This window comes from Rhinopithecus bieti, unplaced genomic scaffold (assembly GCF_001698545.2).
Source record: "Rhinopithecus bieti isolate Rb0 unplaced genomic scaffold, ASM169854v2 scaffold_7884, whole genome shotgun sequence".
Taxonomy (NCBI): domain Eukaryota; kingdom Metazoa; phylum Chordata; class Mammalia; order Primates; family Cercopithecidae; genus Rhinopithecus; species Rhinopithecus bieti.
This window is the reverse complement of record NW_016806331.1, coordinates 462,980-486,235: the sequence shown is the minus strand read 5'-3', so window position 1 is coordinate 486,235 and position 23,256 is coordinate 462,980. Positions and strand designations below refer to the sequence as shown.

At 46.3% G+C, this 23,256-nt stretch overlaps 1 protein-coding gene across 4 annotated transcripts in view; it reads right to left on the bottom strand.

The window, feature by feature from the left end:
• Window positions 1-9,597: 9,597 nt before the first annotated feature.
• The window catches only part of IFT54 (intraflagellar transport 54), an 82,065-nt gene continuing 68,406 nt past the window's right edge, over window positions 9,598-23,256 (bottom strand). For 3 of the 4 annotated variants that reach the window (XM_017875561.1, XM_017875560.1, XM_017875562.1), the window contains 2 exons: window positions 13,075-13,295; window positions 11,355-11,755 (listed from right to left, as the gene is read on the bottom strand). In XM_017875561.1, the coding sequence (XP_017731050.1) occupies window positions 11,590-11,755; window positions 13,075-13,295 (387 nt within the window). In that variant the 3' untranslated portion in view covers window positions 11,355-11,589. Of the gene's footprint in view, window positions 11,756-13,074; window positions 13,296-23,256 lie in introns of all 4 variants that reach the window. The other variant, XM_017875563.1, reaches the window with a different exon arrangement.

The following is a 23,256-nucleotide window of genomic DNA, read 5'->3' as shown; positions in this document are numbered from 1 at the left end:
TCCAAGTATTTTACCACCACAAATGGATGTTTTGGCAGGTGTAAAAATAGGGAAAATATAGAAATAAATGGGTGTGCAGTTTTACAGGCAATGGGAGAGAGCCCTTGTGGAGGAATAAAGGCCTGGCTCACAAGTTCACAAGCCTCGCCCATGTGACTATGCTCTGAACTGGGGCTAAAAACAACCGCAGCTCAAGAGGCGTCTGAGAGGAGACCTTCCCTGCACAGCATCGTGGGCTGCAAGATCCAGGTCGATGTGCTGACGGAAGGTTTTGATTTTGCAACTATCGAACGAGTTTAATGCTTAAAATCCATGGTTTAAGAGATTTTATTTGAAAGTTCTATTTTTAAAAGCATCCTGGTGTTTGTATTGAAACTGTCCCAAAGACGCTTTTCTTTAGAGCCATAATCCCTGGAAATGGAAAACCCACCAGAAGAACAGGAGCTTGCTCCTCTCCCTGGGCGCACGCTGGGCTGGAGAGTAGAATGAGGTCAGCTTTGCGGTGGGTCCAAGCCACACGGGGGATGGCTGCGAGTCCAAGCAACCAGCCAAGGCTCAGGGCTGCATTATGACTTTCAGGAGCCCTTCCTCCATAAAAAATATTAAAAATTCTATTTTACGATGGCATTGATATAAAGATGAATATATTAATACTGTATATTAAAATACTTATTTTGACCTAAAAGTTCATTTTTCTCTTCTGATTATGAAAGAAATGAAAACACTTCCGAGGGCTGTGAAAGCGCCGTGGGGGCTGGCGCCACGCCTGCTGAGCTTAATGGGTCTGGCCACGCGATGTGGCGGACACTCCCACACTGAGCGGCTGCAGCCTCGGGGCAGGATGGGCCAAGTAGCAAGGTCTTGGTTCAGGTGCATGGTTTGGGGTGAGTGGAGGCCATGCAGCCCAGTGGAATTGTTTAGGGCAGGAATGCCTGTCTGATTCTGCCCTCTCAAGTGTCCTCACTCACCCACAGCCCTTGCTGTGACACCCGTCAAAAAAGTGGTCACGCTGATCTCAAGTCACCAACCTGCCCTTTCTCAGCTGTGTGCTCATGCAGATGACAGAACACTCAAGCAGAAAAACCTCAGGGACAGGCAGCTGTCGCCCAGGCTGGAGTGCAGTGGCCGGATCTCAGCTCACTGCAAGCTCCGCCTCCCGGGTTCACGCCATTCTCCTGCCTCAGCCTCCTGAGTAGCTGGGACTACAGGCGCCCGCCACCTCGCCCGGCTAGTTTTGTATTTTTTAGTAGAGACGGGGTTTCACCATGTTAGCCAAGATGGTCTCGATCTCCTGACCTCGTGATCCGCCCGTCTCGGCCTCCCAAAGTGCTGGGATTACAGGCTTGAGCCACCGCACCCGGCCCTCCATGAGGCTTTTCTTTCTTCCCTGTGGCTCCAACAAAACAGCAGAGGGACTTCCCCGACAGAGCAAATTTCAAGTCTTGACCAAGCTGCCAAGCCCTGGAACACTGCAGGGCAGCTGCAGCCAACACAGGTGGCCAGTGTCAGGCACATGGTCACAGAGGGCAACTTTGCCCAGGGTTTGAAAACATTTTGGAAGACCCCAATTCTGAAGGGGTCTTAAATAGGTTCCTTGAAAGTGAAGTAGGAAAACTGGCAAATGCAATCTGTTCTCAAAGAGGCGCAGGCCACTGAAGGCTGCCTGCAAGGTGGTCCCATGTCCTTGCACCATGGGGAACCTCCCCAAAAGGTGGCTTCTATTCAAAAAGGAATGATGATACTCATTCCCCAGCTTGAAGAAGGACAAGTTAGGGGCCGGACAGGACTCCCCGGGCTAACGCTGAGCAGTGAGGCGGAGGACTGGAGACTTCAGAGGCCTTCCAGGGGTTGGGGAATAGGGGCAGGCAGGAACTGCACCCCAGGCTGGGGGCTCCTAAATGTCATGTCTGCCAAGGCCTGAAGCCTACCTGGGGGCTGACATGTTGATGCAGTTGGCAGAAAGTGCAATGGGGGCGTGGAGATCTGGCCAGCTTGCATGCCTCCTGTGACGAGGAGCTCACCATCTACCAGATGAGGGGCTGTCCTGTCATCTTTGAACCCTGTTGGAATGGAGACTCCCTCCTTACACAGAGCCAAAGTCAGTCTCCCTTTGTCTCCCACCCATGGGTTCCAGTGCCACAAAGAACAGCCTGAACCCTCCCTCCACCCCAGATCTGTTATTTCAAGACAGGGGGCCATGTCCCTGCTCCAGCTTTTTCTTGTGCCAGCAAAATATTTCTAAATTTGAGAAGTACTCCCAAAGCGCCCTCCAGAAGTCTCGCACAATCACACCCCACATCTTCAACCACTCCAAATACTATCAATTTTTAAATGTTTGGCAATCGAAAGATGTGTGCCACTGTGATAGTAACCTACACTACATAGATCACAAATCAGAGCCAGGGTCCGCCTGGAGCGCACTGTGTGCTGTGTGCTGAGGGCTGCCCTTCACGCTTTCCACCTGGTGCTGCGCATATGCTCTGATAACAAGGTGAAGCCAGCGCTCTTGGATCCAACCAAGCAGGTGGGAGAGGGAGGCCAGAGTCAGGCTACCTGCCTGAGCCAACAGCCAAGGCCAAGGGCGTGACAGTGCCTGTCCTGCTGGGAAGCGCAGGTAACTCCTCTTCCAGTCTGGATTCCCACATCTCTGCCACCTTCTCTCTTGACAGCAAAGTTAAACATTGGTTTCTCATGCTTTGTGATTATTTGATTGCCTATTTATTCTTCTCCTCTATCGTTCAATTAGACTGTTTTTCTTATTAAAAAGTCTGTCTCTAAACAGAGTTTAAAATATATTGCAAGTTTATCCCAATATGTTGTTTGTTTTTTACTTTTGCTTGGAATACAGAAAGTTTCACTTTTTAATGGAGCAAAGTGTCCATTTTTGGTTTTTTTGTTTTTTGTTTTTTTGCATTTGTGGATTCTGGAAATTGTGTCTTTTTAAGGAAGTTCTTCAGCCCAGAAAGTATTTAGCACTAGCATCCTAGGCTGGGCTGCAGGAGGGAGGGGTCCCTCTTACCCCAGGTCCCCTGGTCAGGGAGACAGAAGGGTCTGGGAGTTTCATGACTGCATGTCCACACCACAGGGTCCCCACATCAGAATCGGACACAGACACCGCCCAGTCCTCTCGGGAGTCTAGTCCTGTTGAGGGTCCCTCACTGCCTCACCTGAAGCCTCTCCCGCCTCCTCCTCCTTGGGATACCCCTCTGCCCACGGTGCAGGGGAAGCTGGCCCTAGGCACCCTCTCCCCACAGCCATCGGCCCCGCCTGTCCTCACCGGTTGGTCTGGCAGACGGTGGGCGGCCTGGGGAAGCATCTGCAGCAGCACCGCCAATTTCTTGCTGCTCAAGTCAGAAGGATTTTATGCACATTATGAAAATAAAACAAATGCTTCCCAGAACTGTCAGGGCCCATTAGCTCTAAAGAGTCACATGCCCAGCTTTGAAACCACAAATTTCTAGCAGGCGCCTCTCTCATCCCAATGCCACTACCTAGGAGGCCCAACCCCCTCCCAAGAGGCCAAGCCCCCGACCCACAGGCCTGAGCCCCCCACCCCACCAGAGGCTGAGGCCGAGACAAACTTGCCCATCCCTGAGGTTCGTCAGTCCTCAGGGGTGGGGCCTGGGCTCTGCTTTCCTCATGTGACCTCAGCTTAGACTGCTGTTTCCGTCCCTCACAGGAACATGCTAATAGCAAGCTATTCAAACGTGGCAGAGGCGTTTCTGAACATCACTGTGTCTTTATGGCACATTTCAGCCATTGGCTTCTCTGCCTAGGAGATGAGATGTGAGACCATCCACCAAGAGGGGTCATGGGCAACTGGTCCTGAAGGGTCAGAGCTGAGCAGGAGACCCGAGGCCCTGCCAGCCAACCGCTGAGACGAGGGACAGTACACGCCGCCAGCACACCACACACCAACACTCACCAGGCACCCATGAGCCACATGTGCTCCCCGTGGCTAAGATGACCCATCAGTGGACAACAACCGAGGCTCAAAGGAGACATAAAAAGGAGCACCCCAAATCACACATCCACACCTGACAGGAAGGGGGTCCTGATCCCACACTCCGTGTTCTTCCACACCACCTCAAGAAGGGGCAAAATTTACCCTGCAGAGGTGTGGTTTGGCAGGGGAGAGGAATGAAGTCCAAAAGGTGAAAGAAGGCCTGAAGCTATGCCCACCACCCACAAAACTGGGCAGGGGAGGAGGGGTCTAGCCATAACCCCCAGAAGGCCGGTGGTGGGACGGGCGGCCTGGCGGTCAGGGCCTGTGCTGTGGGCTCCGCGGGGCACTCACTGTGGTTCTTGCCTCAGCTACTTCCTGTTCAAGCTTGAACCCCACGTAGATCTGCCACTTACCGTTGATAGTAAACCCCTTTGTGCTTCAGAAACAATGCACATGACCCATGAACGAGACACAGAGGCCGGGGTGAAGGTGAGGCGCCGCTTCGGGCCAGGCTTTCCCAGTCAGTCTATGTGAAGGGCCTCTCAACCCAGTTTGGGTTAAGACCTAGGAAACACCTTCAGAAGTAGTAAGCGGAGGCTTCAGAATTTCCACTCTGGATTTTCTTTTATCTTTTTTTTTTTTTGAGACAGAGTCTCACTCTGTCACACAGGCTGGAGTGCAGGGTCATGATCTCGGCTCACTGTAACCTCCGCCTCCTGGGTTCAAGCGATTCTCCTTCCTCAGCCTCCCAAGTAGCTGGGATTACAGGCGCGTGCCAAACACACCTGGCTAATTTTTGTATTTTTACTAGAGACGGGGTTACACCATGTTGGTCAGGCTGGTCTTGAACTCCTGATCTCAGGTGATCCGCCCACCTCAGCCTCCCAAAGTGCTGGGATTACAGGCGTGCGCCACCGTGCCTGGCTAGAATTTCTTCAGATGAAAAACAGCTGGACAAACCTAAGGACAGATAGCCAGGGGCCAGAGGACGGTGGGGAGTGCAGGCCAGCCTGGGGAGCAGAGCTGAGTGGGGTGGCTGCAGGACAAGTATGCTCCAGGAGAGGGAATGCAAAGCCCCCGGGGCCTCAACAGGGGTCAGCTGCCTCCCCACGGCTGTTTCCACAAAACCTCTCAGGAAAGACTGGAGAAAGTTTGAAGTGTCCCTTGCCGTGCGTGCGCACCTGAGAAAGACCCTTCTTCCCTATGGGCCCTGTCTCCTACTCCCTTCCCAGCTCCAGCGGATGTCCCCATGCCCTAAGGCTGACAGGCTTCTCACCTGCCCCTGAATGGTGTCTTCTGTCCCATAGGGGAGAAGGTTCCAACAGGAGTCATTGCTGGAAGGCACAGAACTCCTGCTGGAATCTTCTCCCCTATGGGACAGAAAACACGGTGCAGGGGCAGGTGAGAAGCCTGTCAGCCTTAGGGCACTGGGGGAACCCTGTAGCTGGGAAGGAATAGGAGACCCCGACTCCTGGGGAGGGGCAGGAATGCAAGCTGGTTCCAGAGCTACAGCAAAGACCCAGGGACATGGTATCCACCTAAGACTGGGGTTAATCAAGCAACAGAGTATGCCCCCAACCCCCCCGCCGGCTGACAAGCACTGGGCAGCAAGAAACACTGGACTCACACATGTGCGGCAGAACTACTCAGCACGACGGAGGAACAGCCTGCCTGAGCACACAGGACTTCATCTATGAATGCAGGATATTTTCATGTTGGGTAATCAAGGATAGCACATTACTAAGCCAAAGGAGAGAAAATGCGATCACCTTAATAGACAAGAACAATTCAACATCCATTCCTGCTAGAGGTTCTCTGTAACCAGGATCAGAAGAGTCTGTTTTCAACATGAGAAAAGAGCCGTCGCCATCATTCCTGGCAGCATCGGGCCAACTGTAAAATCACAAGGACTGTCCGTATTTGTCCAGCATCGCACTGGGGGAAGGAAGCTATAGCACAGTCAAAGGCAAACTGGGAATAATATGAACTCAAAACACGAAGTGCTTCTAGAAATCCAGGAGGGAAAACCAAGAGTCCAACAGAGTAAAGGGCAAATAAGCTGCTGACCAGTCAGCTCACAGAACAGAAAAGCAAACAAGCAAATGGTCCTTAAACACATCAAGAGAGGCTACAACTCAGTCAAAATGCGAAAGCGCAAATGAAAACCACTCCGAGATCCTTTCTCGCCTGAGTAGCGGAAATCTCTACGTGTGGCCGTCTGCTGCTGGAAGGCTGCAGGGAAAAGGCACTTCCACATATTTTCTGGTGCAGGAACATGGAACCATTCCACAAACAGCATCTGGCAACACCCACCAATATGGTGACACACTGTGCTTTGACCCTGCAGTCTCACTTCTGGGTATCTCTCCACACATAAGAAATGATGGGGGAACAAAGCTATTCACGGCGGCATTGCTTTTAATGGTGGAAGATTAGAAACCATGCAACTGAGCACCAGGGAGCCAGTGGCAGAAGCCAGGCAGTCGCAGGGGGAGATCCACGCAGCCTGGAGAGAAGTGAGGACGGTGTCTAGGGTGGACACTCTGAGGTCCCCACAGACTGCATAAACCCGAAAAGCCAACGTTCAGAACAAGGTTCAGAACTATGACCTTTTGTGAAACTGTATGTTGGGGGGTTATAAAAGTAAATATTCATATCTGCTTGTACAAGAGTCTAATGCAAATGGCTGCCTACAGGGGCAAGGAGAAGCAAGGCAGACAGGGACCGCAGGAGGGGACTTCTAAGTGAGGACCCTTTCAGCTAACCGTGATTGTGGATCCATGCTACTATATTACCTTTTCCATTAAAAGCCCTTTAAATAAGAAGAAATGAATACTTTAGGAATATGAATTAGTTATGCCAACATGAATACCAGGCACAACTAAGGGTGATATTGATACATGATTGACAGTAAGGATAATTTTCTTTAAAAACTTACGCATTGCCGGGCGCGGTGGCTCAAGCCTGTAATCCCAGCACTTTGGGAGGCCGAGACGGGCGGATCACGAGGTCAGGAGATCGAGACCATCCTGGCCAAAATGGTGAAACCCCGTCTCTACTAAAAAAATACAAAAAAACCTAGCCGGGCGAGGTGGCGGGCGCCTGTAGTCCCAGCTACTCGGGAGGCTGAGGCAGGAGAATGGCGTGAACCCGGGAGGCGGAGCTTGCAGTGAGCTGAGATCCGGCCACTGCACTCCAGCCTGGGCCACAGAGCGAGACTCCGTCTCAAAAAAAAAAAAAAAAAACTTACGCATAGCACTATCCGCAGGGTATCATGCCTGGCTGCTGGAGAATATAAATCAGACCCTAGCATCTGTGTGCACAGTGGGGCAGGGCCAGCCCACCCTCCTTCCACAAGCATCTCCTAGAATCACATGGCTCTGGGTGCCCAGCTTCATCAGAAGACACCCAGAGGTTTCCATGGTGCTTTGGCCAACACCACATGCCCACCAATCTGGACACACACATTTGACTACAGTCATTGACATGGATGTGATCCTGCCCTGGCTGACCCGAACACAACCTTCTTGTAACATGTGTACTTTCACTTTCTTTTGACTCCATTTTCTTACCCGAAAGACCAATTTGCTTGGTTTAAGAAACTGATAACCGATTTGGAACTCAGCTCCATGTATGGATTTAAAAACAAGTTTTATGTATTACTATTAATATTTTAGAGTGGATTTTGCTCTGTCACCCAGCCTGGCATGCAGTGGCATGACTGTGACTCACCGCAGCCTCAACCTGCTGGGCTCAAGTGATCCTCCCACCTCAGCCTCCTGAGTAACCGGGACTACAAGTGCGGACCACCACACCCGGCTTTTTTGTTTTGATGGGGCCTCACTATGTTGCCAGGGCTGGTCACGAACTCCTGGGCTCAAGTGAGTCTCACGTCTCGGCCTCCGAAAATACTGGGATTGCAGGTATGAGCCATCACGGCTGGCCAAAAGAAGTTTTGTAGTTTTTTGTTTGTTTGTTTTAGACAGAGTCTCACTCTTTCACACAGGCTGGAGTACAGTGGCACAATCTCGGCTCACTGCAACCTCCGCCTCCCTGGTTCAAGCAATTCTTCTGCCTCAGCCTCCCAAGTAGCTAGGATTACAGGCATCCACCACCATGCCCGGCTAATTTTTTTTTTTAATTTTTAGTAGAGACAGGGTTTCACCATGTTGGCCAGGCTGGTCTTGAACTCCTGACCTCAGGTGATCTGCCCACCTTGGCCTCCCAAAGTGCTGGGATTACAGGTGTGAGCCACCATGCCCGGCCAAGTTCTATAGCTTTAAAAGCCATTTAAATTTCTCTTGCTGAATTTAAAAGAAACCAAAGTCCCTCCCAATCTCCCTTTCTGAAAATACACATAATAATCAAAAGGGGTTCTGACTAGGGGCTTTACTAATGCCCCAATGTAAAGCTTGCATAAACCATACTTATTGAAACACCTTTTAGAAAATATAAAATGTTTTATTAATAAAGTGTATCCTAGGATAGAGTTAAACTCAGAGCCCAAATGTAGCAAGTAGTTACATTTGAGAATCGTTGAGAACAGCTATTCCTTCCCCTCCGACTTAGGCTGGCTCATGCTTGACTTAGAATTTTTCTTACTTCTACTTTGCTATGTTAGTCTTTGCTGGAGAGCCCCTCAGAGGAGCCCACAGTGGTAGAGGTGCCATGAACAAGGTTATTTACTGTCTGCACTTTTGGGTGTGGAAAGAAGAGTCCAGAAGGGGGAGCCAAGTCCAGGTCTGGGTGTTTAGTGTCTTCCCTGATGGTGACATGCTGAGCCTTGATCCTGCTTGAGCGTTGGCCTCCTTCTGAAACAGGTTCCTGCAGAAGCTCAAACAGGCTGCTCATCCGGCTTGCTACTGCCTCACACTGGCTACTGATCCAAAAGCTGCTCAAAGGCCCTGGCCATCTTTTCTCCTATTCGTGTGCCATGACACTATACACATCGACCAATAGAAGATAAACCCTATGAGTCCAGGGCAGCTCAGAAGAGCAGCACCGGAATAGTTCAGGGGCACTCGCCAATACATTTACTAGAATTCCATATCACCCAAATCCTAGGTAGCACTTCGTATCACCAAATAACATCATTTTTCTTCATTGACTTCAGTTTTTAAAAGTTGATTATTAAAAGAAAGATAAGGATGAATATCAAAGTAGAAAGCTGCATTTTAGTCTTGAACTATTTCTTCCAAAGGTTTATTATGCATTTCCTTTGAATATAAATTATCATCAGCTCAACTTTTAAATTCAAATTCTGTAAGTATGACTCCAGTACTCCCTGAAAGCTTATACACCAAAGTATAGAAAAATACTTAATAATCCCATTTGTGTATTTTCGCAAAATAAGAGAAAAATTAAATTTCTCAAATAAGATCAGGATCTGGTGTCTAGGATAAGATACAGTAACAATCACGTGTAGAGACCTTCTAAAACTTCACAAATGATCTTACAAATTCCAGTAAATGCTTACCTATCTTATAAAACTTCATTTTATACTGAAAAGAGGTACGTGTCATAATATGAATGAAAAGATGTATTTCCCTGAACTTTCCTCAAGAGAAAAACAAAATGCACACATTTGAAAATAAAAAATCTAAATGCTTATGATTTTTCCATGTGTGAATTGAACTGCACAATCCATACACTTATGGAAAAAAATATGTGATTATTTTAATGATTTACATATAAAAGAAAATAAACTTTATGATACAATTTGACAGACTACTTCATAAAAAATTTTACTTACATACAATGTATGCAATTTTTTGCAATCCCCAAGTTCTATTCATATATACAAATTCATAAAAGGCAGACATCTTAACTTGAAGTGAAACAAGGTCCATTCAGGGTCATGGCTAAGTCATTTGATTCAGTAGAAAAGAGATTATAAATACACAAAGGACTACTTAACTAATGTCCCTCCACTCCCCAAAATGTATTCAGTATAATCTGATCAAACAGAATTTTATGGTGCACTATAGGAAGGAGAAAAGACCAACATTTCAGAATGGCAGATCTTAATAATCTGCTCCCGAACTTATTCAGCTCAGAAAGTCATATAACAACCTTAGTACAGAATTTATTTTGGAAATTGTATGAAGAAAAACCCAACAGTGCCATTTGTGCTAATCCTTAAAGAAACAAAACCTGGCAGGGTGCTGTGGCTCATGCCTGTAATCCCAGCACTTTGGGAGGCTGAGGCGGGCGGATCACAAGGTCAGGAGATCAAGACCATCCTGGCCAACATGGTGAAACCCCATCTCTACTAAAAATACAAAAATTAGCCGGGCGTGGTGGCGTGCGCCTGTAGTCCTGGTTACTCAGGAGGTTGAGGCAAGAGAATCACTTGAACTTGGGAGGATGAGATTGCAGTGAGCTGAGATCGTGCCACTGCACTCCAGCCTGGGTGACAGAGTAAGACTCCATCTCAAAAAAAAAAAAAGAAACAAAACCTTTTCAGGCAATCCTCACATTTTAAATGGCACTCCTTAGTTTACATAATAAACACACTATTTAAAAATAAAAGTATTAGGACCCAAACCTTAAGACCCATAAGTATGTCTTCAAACACAATGAAATGTTGTATACAATAACTTAAGACTCTGCTATGTATTTACAATAGTATATGTAAGTGAAAAACTATAAACTATGTTTTTTAAAAAACTTTTGCTTTAAAAAACAATTTCCAAAAAAATGGCTAACATCAAAAAACATCGTAAATCAGTGCAGCCTTGTAAGTCTTCCTTATGTCATTTTTCCTAAGCTACCTGTCTCTCAGGTGTGCACACCCATGCAAAGGAAAAGACATGATGCCAGTGCCTCGCAGAGCAAGATCCTCTTAAGGAGAACAAGGACTCAAGGGTAGCTGTGCTAGCCTCTGCCTGAGGAAAACCAGGGCAAAATGCTGAAGAAAGTGAGGATGTAGCCCAAGACAATTTCATATCCAATGTCTGTTAAGGCCATCCTGAAATCTCCTTTTTAAATTTATGAACTTTAAGGACTAGAAACACAAGCAAAAGATAGTAGAGATCAAGAAGAAAATTACATAGAGAAGTACATGCAATTACAAAGAGGTCAAAAAACAAAAACGAAAACAATCCAGTAGATCGGTACCTTATATGGAGACAGGCTGAGATTAGCCCTTTCAAATGGAAATTAACTAAAAATATAATTTATTCATTTTCAGGCCTCATTCTACTTATCAAGTGCCTATCAAAACATATACAGTCATCCTTCATTCTGCATTGACCTCTGAAAGTCTTTCCACTAAACCAAAATAAAGGACTACTGTTCCCTTGGTATGCCCACACCACTTACCTGCTAGAGAGTTCTGGTACAGAACTAAACAGGTTACAGCAGAAACACAAAGAACAGGCTTTCAAAAAAACTTTTCACAGAAGTGTTTGGAAGCGCTATTTATAACTAGCCAGTATTCCATCTGGAAGGAGGTAAGAAAACATGGTTTTTTTAATACACTTAACATGCTTACAGTTTTAAAGCTCTGAAAATTAGCTGGATAGTAACATTGTAAACTGTTCATTTTCTTAGCAAACTGGAACTTAAAAGAGTAATGATTTTCTATCTTCCTTTATGCTTTTAAACTGAGGTGACTTTTCATCTCTGAAACTTTTGAGTGTTCACCTTCTCGAAGTCAAATTGATACTATACACCATTTTCTGGATTTTTTCTTCATTCCTGAGGATGTTGGCCTTCACAGCGCAGATCTTGTCTTGCTGGTCTTTGATCAGCTGCTCCAGCTCCGCAAGCTCAGCCTTTAAGGGCTCCACAGCACAGTCTGTGATACTGAGGGAGAATAAAACCAGCGGCTCATCACTCTCTCATCTCATTGTGTGTTGGCTTCTTAATTAAGACATTGAAAGACAACAGAAGTAAATTATTCATTTCATCCAAAGAAAAGGATAAAATTTATTTCTTATTTTCACAACCCCTGCCACAACCAAAAGTGAAGTCAAACATGAGATTTATAAAAGCAGCAGTTAATATTTCTTCAATGATAAGTTTGAACCCCTTAAATTATATACAGAACAGCCTCTGGGACAAGGAGGTATGCTGCAAAGTCCCCATTGACTTTGGGGACCTCCCCTCTACTACCCCTACCTGTGTTCCTGCTGCAGGGCCCCCTCCCCATTACTTCCCCCTCCGCTACCTCCCACCTCTGCTCCTGCTGCAGGGCCTCCCCATTACTACCCACCTGCTACCCCCCAACCTGTTCCTGCTGCAGGACCCCTCCCCATTACTCCCCGACTCTGCTACCCCTACCTGTGCTCCTGCTGCAGCGCCCCCTCCCCATTACCCTCCTCCTACCCCTCAACCTGCTCCTGCTGCAGGGCCCCCTCCCCATTACTCCCTGACTCTGCTACTCCCCACCCCTGCTCCTGCTGCAGAGCCCCCTCCCCGTTACCCTCCTGCTCCCCCCCACCCCCGCNAGCAGTTAATATTTCTTCAATGATAAGTTTGAACCCCTTAAATTATATACAGAACAGCCTCTGGGACAAGGAGGTATGCTGCAAAGTCCCCATTGACTTTGGGGACCTCCCCTCTACTACCCCCTACCTGTGTTCCTGCTGCAGGGCCCCCTCCCCATTACCCTCCTGCTCCCCCCCACTCCTGCTCCTGCTGCAGGCCCCCCTCCCATTACCCTCCTGCTATCCCCCAACCTCTGCTCCTGCTGCAGGGCCCCCTCCCCATTACTCCCCAGACTCTGCTACCCCCTACCTGTGCTCCTGCTACAGTGCCGCCTCCCCATTACTCCCTGCCTCTGCTAACCCCACCCCTGCTCCTGCTGCAAGGCCCCCTCCCCATTACCCTCTCGCTACCCCCAACCCATGCTCCTGCTGCAGGGCACTCCCTCATTACTACCCCCCACCTCGGCTCCTGCTGCAAGGCCCCCTCCCCATTACCCTCCTGTTGCCCCCCACCTCTGCTCCTGTTGCAGGGCACCCTCCCCATTACTACCCCCCACCTCTCCTCCTGCTGCAGGGCACCCCCCCATTACTATCCCCCACCTCTGCTACGCTGCAGGGCACCCCCCATTACTACCCCCCACCTCTCCTCCTGCTGCAGGACACCCCCCCCATTACTACCCCCCTGCGACCCCCAACCTCTGCTCCTGCTGCAGGGCCTCGGCGTGCTGCCTGTTCTCGCTGTGCCACAGCTGCAGCTCATTCTGCATGGCATCCACGTCTTCCTGGATGTAGTCCATGATCTTCCCCAGGGGAAGTGCGCTCTTGCACAGGGTCTGGATGGACGTGCGGAGCTTCTCTATCTCCTTGGAAACGATGTCCTTCTCCTTCTTCCACGCCGACTCAAAGAGAGATCGCTCCTACAGACAGGGAGACATGGAAGAGGAACACGCCTCCTCAGTCCGAAGGCAGAACAGGGCTGGTGCACTCAGCACATGGCCATGGGGCTGGGAGGAAAGGTGCAGGCAGGGACAGTGCTGGCTGTGGGACACTCACTCCCGTGCAAAGGGAGAGCCATGCCACCTGACAGAGTAACCCTGAAGTGCTGCGTGCCATCAGAGGACACAGCACTGCCAGGGAGGGACCGCTCCTTCCCTGCTCAGTGGGGACGGGGGATCTGTCTTTACCTGGAAATCCATCTGAGGGCAAATCTCTATACAGGCAGATTTCAGTTCCCAACTAACAAGCAACTTTTGTAGCTATTGTTACAAGAGCTTAGTGACATGGAGGATTTTTCCCAAATGGACTGGCAGAAAGGGGGCCTGACCCTACAGCTCCTCAAATGGCCCACCTTCCATCCCAAATGACTCCAAAACCCAGCTTGCCAGGAGGAAGGGGGAAAGAAACCCAAAGGAGAGGCAGAAACTGGTGCCATGGAAAGGAAGGCATGGAGAATGTGCAGGGGGGCCAGCACCAGCAGCACCCAGCAGCATCCAGCAGGCAGACGGTCAGGTCGACTTAGACGTGACTGTGCTGGCCGCTTGGGGAGGCCACAGAGTCCGGGGCTCAGGGGCCGGATGGAAGGGTCCAGGTTGAGACAGCAGCAGGTGAAGGAGGTGAGGAGGACACAGAGACGAGAGGAGAGCTGCATTCGATTTGGGCCAGGAGTTCTTGGGTTCTTTGGCAAGCAACATTTAGAATTCTCTTCATATAAGCTTTGATCACAGACATCTCTGAATGTCAAAAATTGAAGTGAGTTAAGAATCAATAAGCTTGGGAAAATTAACATGGGTTCTCTCTCCTTCTTTCTTTTCTTTCTTCTCTCTCTCTTTCTTTCTTTACAGCCAGGGTCTCACTATGTTGCCCAGGCTGCTCTCAAACTCCTGGGCTCAAGTGATCCTCCTGCCTTTGCCTCCCAAAGTGCTGGGATTACAGGCATGAGCCAGCGTGCCCTGCAACACTGTTTCTTTAGGAAGTCCTCTCTGGGCACCCCCACCCCACTCCAGACCAGCTAAGGTGCCCTTCCTGGCCTCACCCACTTACAGAATGAGCTAGTAAATGCATTCAGTTGTAATAAATCTACTTATTTAGTTTGAACATATCATAGCTACATCATCAGTTGCATTACTTCTGCCAGTTTCAGACTGTGGGCTCAGGAGGGCAGGATCTTGGTCTGGATTCATTGTGGTTCAAATAAGTTCTGCTTAAGAATTTGTGAAATGAACTAATGAAGTGGATAAATGATTTATGTATCAATATCCTAATTCCACCACTTACTGGCTTGGACAAATACAAGACAGCTTTAGCACAATGCCTGGCACGCAGAAAGTGTTAAATAATTGGAACTTTAAATAAAACGTAAAACTCATACAACTAATAAGTGAGTTCAGCAAGGTTGTAGTACACAAGATGAACATATGAAAATCAACTATATTTCTATATACGAACAATGAACACATGGACACTGAAATTAAAAATACAATGCCATTGACAATTGTTCAATAGAAGACAATGTTTAGTTGTAAATCTAACAAAACATGTATAGGACTTGGAAACGGAAAACGAAATGCAGATGAAAGAAATCAAAGGAAATTTAAATAAATGAGAAGACACACTGTGTCTGTCCACAGATTGGAAGACTCAGCACAGTAAAGACATCAATCTTCCCCAAATCGATATGCATATTTAATACAAATCCTACCAAACTTCCAGTCAATTTTTTGTATAGACAAGATTATCCTAAAATTTATGTGGAAAGGCAAAGGAACTACAACAGCTACAACATTTTCAGAAAAACAATAAAGACAGAACTAACCAGTCTACCCAATTTCAAGGCATTTTTTTAAATGAAGTCTCACTCTTTCACCCAGGCTGGAGTGCAGCTGCGTGATCTTGGCTCACTGCAACCTCTGCCTCCCGGATTAAAGCAACTCTCCTGCCTCAGCCTTCCAAGTAGCTGGGGTCACAGGCGCACACCAGTATGCCCAGCTAATTTTTGTATTTTTAGTAGAGACGGGATTTCACCATGTTGGCCGAGCTAGTGTCGAAGTCCTGACCTCAGGTGATCCTCCCATCTCGGCCTCCCAAAGTGGTAGAATTACAGGCACGAGCCACCGCGCAGTCTTCAAGTCTTTTTAAACAATTACAGTAATCAAGACAGTGCAGCGTTGACAGAGGGACACAGATCAAATGAACAGAACAGAGAATCCAAAAGTAGATCTATACAAATATGTCCATATGCCCAAGCAATCTTTGACAAAAGTACAAAAACAATTTAGTGGCAGAGAGAGTTTTGCACCATTTGGCACTGGGGTAAGTGGACCTCCATAAGCCAAACAAACAAACAAACAAGACCTTGACCTAATCTCATAACTTAAACAAAAATTAACTCAAAATGAACTATGGATTTAAATATAATCTATGAAACTTTAAGATAAAAAAACACAAGAGGAAAAAGTCTTTGGGATCTAGGACTAGGCAAAGAGTTCGAAGACTTGACACCAAAAGCATGATTTCAAACGTTTGCTCCGCAAAAGACCCTGTGAAGAAGCTGCAAAGATAAGTCACAGAATGAGCGAAACAACTGCAAATGACACATCCAATAAAGACAGATAGCTAGAACAGGCAAAGAACTCCTAAAACACAACAGCAAGAAAGCAAATAATTCAATTAGAAAACGGGCAAAAGACACAGACGTTTCACTGAAGAGGATATAAGGATGGCCAACAAACATGAAAATATTAAATCATTTGAAATCATTAAGTACTAGGGAAATGCGAATTCAAACCACAATAAGCCATCACCACACAACAGTCAGAATGGCTGAAATAAAAAACAGTGACAACACCAAATGCTGCTTGGGGAAACTGGATCACACATTGCTGATGGGAACGTAAAAAGATATGGCCACTCTGGAAAACAGTGTGGCAGTTTCCTATAAAACTAAACATGCGGCTGGGCACGGTGGCTCACACTTGTAATCCCAGCACTTTGGGAGGCTGAGGTGGATGGATCACAAGGTCAGGAGATCGAGACCATCCTGGCTAAAACAGGAAACCCTGTCTCTACTAAAAATACAAAAAATTAGCCAGGCGTGGTGGCGGGTGCCTGTAGTCCCAGCTACTAGGGAGGCCGAGGCAGGAGAATGGTGTGAACCCGGGAGGCAGAGCTTGCCGTGAGCTGAGATGGTACCACTGCACTCCAGCCTGGGCAACAGTGCAAGACTCCATCTCAAAAAAAAAAAAAAAAAAAAAAAAAAAATCTCATCATTACTGCCATCAGAGGAATGGCAAATCAAAACCACAATAGATACCATCTCACACCAGTTAGAATGGTGATCATAAAAAGCCAGGAACAACAGGTGCTGGAGAGGATGGGAGAAATAAGAACGCTTTTACACTATTGGTGAGACTGTGAACTAGTTCAACAATTGTGGAAGACATGTGGCGACTTCTCCCAAGGATCTAGAACTAGAAACCATTTGACCCAGCCCATCCCCATACTGGTATGTACCCAAAGGATATAAATCATGCTGTATTAAAACCATGCACACTTAGTTTGTGCGGTACTATTCAAAGACTTGGAACCAAACCCAAAATGTCAATGATAGAACTGGATAAAAATTGACACATTATACCATGGAATACTATGCAGCATAAAAAACCAAGAGCTCGTTCCTTTGTAGGACAGGATGAAGCTGGAAACCATCATTCTCAGGCAAACTATGCAAGGGACAGAAAACCAAACACCGCATTGTCTCACTCATAGTGGGAACTTGAACGATGAACGATGAGAACACCTGGACACAGGGCGGAGAACATCACACACGGGGCCTGTTGTGGGGTAGGGGAAGTGGGGAGGGATAGCATTAGGAGATATACCTAATGTAAATGATGAGTTAATGGGTGCAGCACACCAACATGGCACATGTATACATATGTAACAAACCTGCATGTTGTGCACATGTACCCTAGAACTGAAAGTACAATAATAATAAAAAAATACTAAACATGCAACTACAGCATCTCCCAGCAACTGTACTCCTGGGCACTTATCCAAACAAATGAAAATTCATGTTCATAGAAAAACCTGTATACAAATATATACAGAAAGGTAGCCACAAACTGGAAATAACTCCCGTGTCCTTCAACAGGTAACTGGTTAACTAAACTGTGGTGCATCCATACCAGGGAAGACTATCTACCAATAAAAAGGAACAGACTGGCCAGGCACAGTGGCTCATGCTTGTAACCCCAGCACTTTGGGAGGCTGAGGCAGGCAGATCACCTGAGGTCAGGAGTTCGAGACCAGCCTGACCAGCGTGGAGAAACCCCATCTCTACTAAAAATACAAAATTAGCCGGGCATGGTGGCGCATGCCTGTAATCCCAGCTATTTGGGAGGCTGAGGCAGGAGAATCCCTTGAACCCGGGGTGGGGGGGCGGAGCGCTTGCAGTGAGCTGAGATCATGCCATTGTACTCCAGCCTGGGCAACAAGAGCAAAACTCCGTCTCAAAAAAAAAAAAAAAAAAAAAAAAAGGAACAGACTGCTAATGCATGGGACAACCTGGATGGCCCTCAGAGGATGATGAATGAGAAAAGTGAATCCCAAGAGGTTACATGCTGTAGGATTCCTTTTACACAAGATTCTTGAAAGACAAAATTATAGAAATGGAGAGCTGAGGGTGGTAGCCGGGGGTGAAGGAAGAGTTCGAGGAGGTGGGGAAAGAGGGCATGGCTATAAAAAGGCAGTAAGAGGGATCTTTGAGGTGATAAAAATGTTCTGGATCCTGTTTCATTGTCAATATCCTGGTTGACAATGTACTATAGTTCTGCAAGATGTTATCACTGGGGGAAAATGGGCAAAAGGCATACAGTATATCTCTATTATTTCTTTTTCTACTATTTTTTCTTTACAGGGTTTCATTGTGTTGCTCAGGCTGAACGCAAACTCCTGGGCTCAAGCGATTCTCCTGCCTCAGCCTCCCAAAGTAGCTGGGGCTACAGGCATGTGCCACCACACCTGGACGTCTATTATTTCTAATAATTGCATATAAATCTATGGTTATATCAAAAGGTTTAATTTTTTAAAAGGCTATATAAAAATGCCTTTAAATTAAGATGCTACAAGACTGAAATGAATTCAATAAAATAATAAACTACTTCCCAAGAGAAAAATGTATTTCTTTATTATACACAAATAAGCAAATGTCTCATTGACTTAGTTAACAATTTAAACTTCTATTAAAACCCACTCATAATGACTATTAAGTAATTCCTGTGCCTTTGGCATCGTGTTAACGCTAATATAAAAATGTTTAGGGCACAGAACTTCGGGTAGGAGACTAATACAAACAAACATCTTACAGAACCGGGGAGCTACAATGCAGAAAAAGACACTAAGAGGCAACCTGGCCACACTCCTCATATTTCTATCGCACAGGGTCAGGCAGAGCTTGGAACACTCATCTTAAAGCTTCTAATTTTATTTTTAAGAGATTAAGACTTTAAAATAAATACACTTGGACTGGAATTGTGATAGTCAGGACAAACTTTTACTATTATCATAAAGGCACTGGAATACATTGCTGCAAAACACCAAAATTCTGGCAATTTTCAAGCTTTCATTTAACACAGCAGGGGCAAGGTGAATGCATCAAGCAGTGATTATTTGCTTTAAAAAGCACACCTCTCTGATGACAGACCTCGAGTTTTATGTTGCTCATGTAGATATATCAACAATTTTCCAGATAAAAGCAACCTTATTTTTAAAGACTTTTAATCCAGTAGTAGTTTGAGGATCTACTACCCCCACACAGGAATTAGTCATACACAATATGCTTAATTTTTAGAAACAGAAAGAAAAAAATATTGAAAATCTGTCATGGCTGGGCGTGTTGGCTCATGACAGTAATCCCAGCACTTTGGGAGGCTGAGGTGGGCAGATCACTTGAGGCCAGAAATTTGAGACCAGCCTGGCCAACATGGTGAAACCCTGCCTCTACAAAAAATGCAAAAATTACCCAGGCATGGTGGCGCATACCTGTAGTCCCAGCTACTCAGGACGCTAAGCAGGGAGGATTGCCTGAGCCCAGGAGGAGGAGGTTGCAGTAAGCCAAGACTGTGCCACTGTATTCCAGCCTGGGCAACAAAGTGAAACCCTTTTTTCTCAAAAAAGAAAAGAAAAAAAAGAAAATCTGTCATTACACAAAATATGACCTAAAACCACCTAGACCATAGGAGGACTCAGGGGCAACAGGACCCGCAGTCAGTGCCTTGTGGTTCCAGGGCCTAGTGCCAACCCAGCCTCACCACCTCCTAACTTTATGACCTTGGAATGACCTCTCTGTACCTCAGCTTCCTCACAATAAAATGGAAATAATAATATTTATCCTTCAGGTAAGATTAAATGGGATAATATAAAGTAAGCAGTTCAGTGCCTCACACATAGTAAACCCTCAAATAGATGTTAACCATTATCGTAAATTTATTCCGCAGAAAGAAGCAAGTTACAAGTCCCCCCAGGACGAAGCATGGGTGCTTTTTCCTGTGCACTGATACAGTTATTTTAGCTCCTGTCAATTTGTTGGTTACGAAAGATTCTTAGCCAGGCATGTTTGGAATACTTTAGTGCACAATGGAAAAAGTATTTATAGATATTATCAGCACCACCTAACAAGCTGTCATGTCCAGGCCAGGCAAGTTCTTTCATTAAAACGTAATTTACCTTCCTCATCGACACACTTCCTTCTCCATCTCCATTTTAAGGATATAGATAACCCACAGCTATGAAATTCATCTCAAAGCTCTTTTCTCTGCTGAAAGACTGATGATCTTGAGCGCAAAGAAGTCTGCCGTGAACACTGCAGAACCACCCACAGCACCTTTTTGTGGCACCCTTGCCGTGGATCCAGTGTCTAAAGGTAGTTTCTCCAGGTTAGGCAAACAGAGAGGTGGCAGCCCATGTGTGTTTCAAGGGGACACGAAGTCACCCCTCTTGTCCCCTCCTGCCTCCTACCTGGCTGGCCTCCCTTTTCTTGCAGGCTGGAGACTGTTTTCTCAGCTGCCTTCTGGCAGGAAGGCCTCTGGCAAAGGCATCTCAGCCTTGGGCCACTTCAGGTGCTCACATAGGCACACACTTTTCAGAAAATGCTTCCAAGATTTCTCAGGGGAACGTTACTTCTGGGACTTTCTATTTTATTTACATTTTACCACACACACACTTGTACCCAGAAACACGGGCATTTGCACTTCTGGTGATTTTTAAATTTATAGTTATTGATTATAAGTCATATAAATACAAATTATTGACCTTAGCGATTTATTTGAATTTCAACTGCAATCCTCCAATTATTATTATTATTATTATTATTACTATTATTATTTGAGACGGAGTCTCACTCTGTCACACAGGCTGGAGTGTAGTGGCACAATCTCAGCTCATTATAACCTCCACCTCCCAGGTTCAAGAGATTCTTCTGCCTCAGCCTCCCAAGTAGCTGAGATTACAGGTGTGCGCCACCACATCCAGCTAATTTCTGTATTTTTAGTAGAGATGGGGTTTCACCATGTTGGTCAGGCTGGTCTCAAACTCCTGACCTCAAGTGATCCACCCACCTTGGCCTCCCAGAGTGCTGGGATTCCAGGCGTGAGTCATCACGCCCGGCCAAAAGTATTATTTTTAAAATATCTTAAAATTTGTAAAAAATGAGATGGAAATAATAGACACTGAATACTCCAAAATGGGGGAGGGTTGGGAGGGAGAGGGCTGAAAAATTACCCACTGGGTGCAGTATTCACCACTGCGTGATGGGTACACCACAAGCCAAATCCCTACCCATTAACAAGCATGCCCATGGACCCCCAAATCTAAAATAAAATGTAAAAAAAAAAGGATGTCTTAAAAGTGTGGTCTTTAGACGCTGCCAGAAGTCCCTCTCGGAAGCAGGATCCAGGGCACATGGGGGTGGAGGCCTCCAACCCCTGCCCTGCCCCGCTGCTGGATGTGACTGGTCAGCCACACTCCTGAGCAGAGCTCTACCTGACATTAAGCAAACCCAATAAACAAAAGCCTGATTAATTGTAGGGTGGTGGGTGGGCAATAAATCAAAAGAGTATGTATTTGCTTCAAATAACATAATCTCTCATGACCTCAGGAATTGATTTATATGCAACCTGTCAAAAGTTTGTTTTCTAGCCTGGGCGCAGTGGCTCACGCTGTAATGCCAGCACTTTGGGAGGCCAAGGCGGGCAGATGGCTTGAGCCCAGGAGTTTGAAACCAGCCTGGGCAACATGGTGAAACTCCGTCTCTACAAAAAATGAGCCAGGCATAGTGGTGCATGTTCATGGTCCCAGCTACCTAGGAGGCTAAGGTGGGAAGATTGCTTGAGCCCGGGACGCCAAGGTTACAGTGAGCCAAGAGCCCTTGAGCCCAGGAGGTCGAGGATGTAGTGAGCTGAGATCATGCCACTGCACTTCAGCCTGGGCAACAGAGCAGGACTCTGTCTCAAAAAAAAAAAAAAAAAAAAAAAGGCTGTGTTCTTCATAAATGGAGGAATACCTGCATTCAATTTACAAAAGAAAAGCAGAGAATGACAGAATAATTATTCTAAGTGTCCTGTTCTTCCAGAAATATTCCATCACCAAACTTCTTCATAAACCATATGTTCATCTCGAATGCAGGTCAAGTTGGATCCCTTGAACACACAAGCAAAACAACCTGCAAACACATTTTTTTTTTTTTTTTTTTCAGATGGAGTCTCCCTCTATCCCTCAGGCTGGAGTGCCAAGGGTGGAGTGGAGTGGTGCAATCTCAGCTCACTGCAACCTCCACCTCCCCAGTTCAAGTGATTCTCCTGCCTCAGCCTCTCGAGTAGCTGGCATAACAGGCATGTGTCATCACGCCAGCCTAATTTTGTATTTTTTGTAGAGACGTGGTTTCACCATGTTGGCCAGGCTAGTCTTGAACTCCTGACCTCAAGTGATCCACCCACCTCAGCCCCCGCAAAGTGCTGGGATTACAAGCATGAGCCACCGGACCCGACCAATTTTTTGAGACAGAGTCTTGTTCTGTCACCCAGGCTGGAGTGCAGTGGTACAATCACAGCTCACTGCAGCCTTGAACTTCTAAGCTTAATAATCCTTCCATCTCAGCCTCCCAAGTAGCTGGGATACAGGTGTGCACCACCATGCCTGGCTAATTTTTTTTAATTTTTTACTTTTGCAGAGACAAGGTTTTGCTATGTTGCCCAGGCTGGTCTTGAACTCCCGGCCTCAAGTGATCCTCCTCTTTAGATCTCAAAGCATTGGGATTACAGGCATGAGCCATCATGCCCAGCCTCAAAATTATGTTTAAGAATCAACCATGTTACATGTATTTTGTTCATTTGTGTTTCTGAATAGTGTTTTATTATATGAATGAAATACCACTATTCATCCATTTTGCCGCTGATGGACAACATTTGGGTTATTATTTATTTATTTATTTCGTCTAGGGCTATTACAAAAAAATACAACTCTGAATAATCTTATATATGTCCCAATAGAGATGAGCACACAACTGTCTCTGGTATGCAACAAGAAGCGGCATTACTGGGTCAAAGGGAGTGTGTGTTCTCAACTTTATGATATAATGCCAAACCATTTTCATATGGTTTTAGAAATTTACATCAACTATTTTTCATTAATCAATATCTTATTTCTAGGCATATAAAGGAAGCTTTAGCTCTACTCCTATGCCATTTCTACGATCTGACAACTGAAGGTAATAACTACTGAACTATTACCTGGCAGCAGCTAGAAGACTGCTACTCCACGTCAGGAACAGCCTGTTAAAAGGAGCCTTCCAAATGACAGACAGTTGCTCATTAGATGAACTGCTTA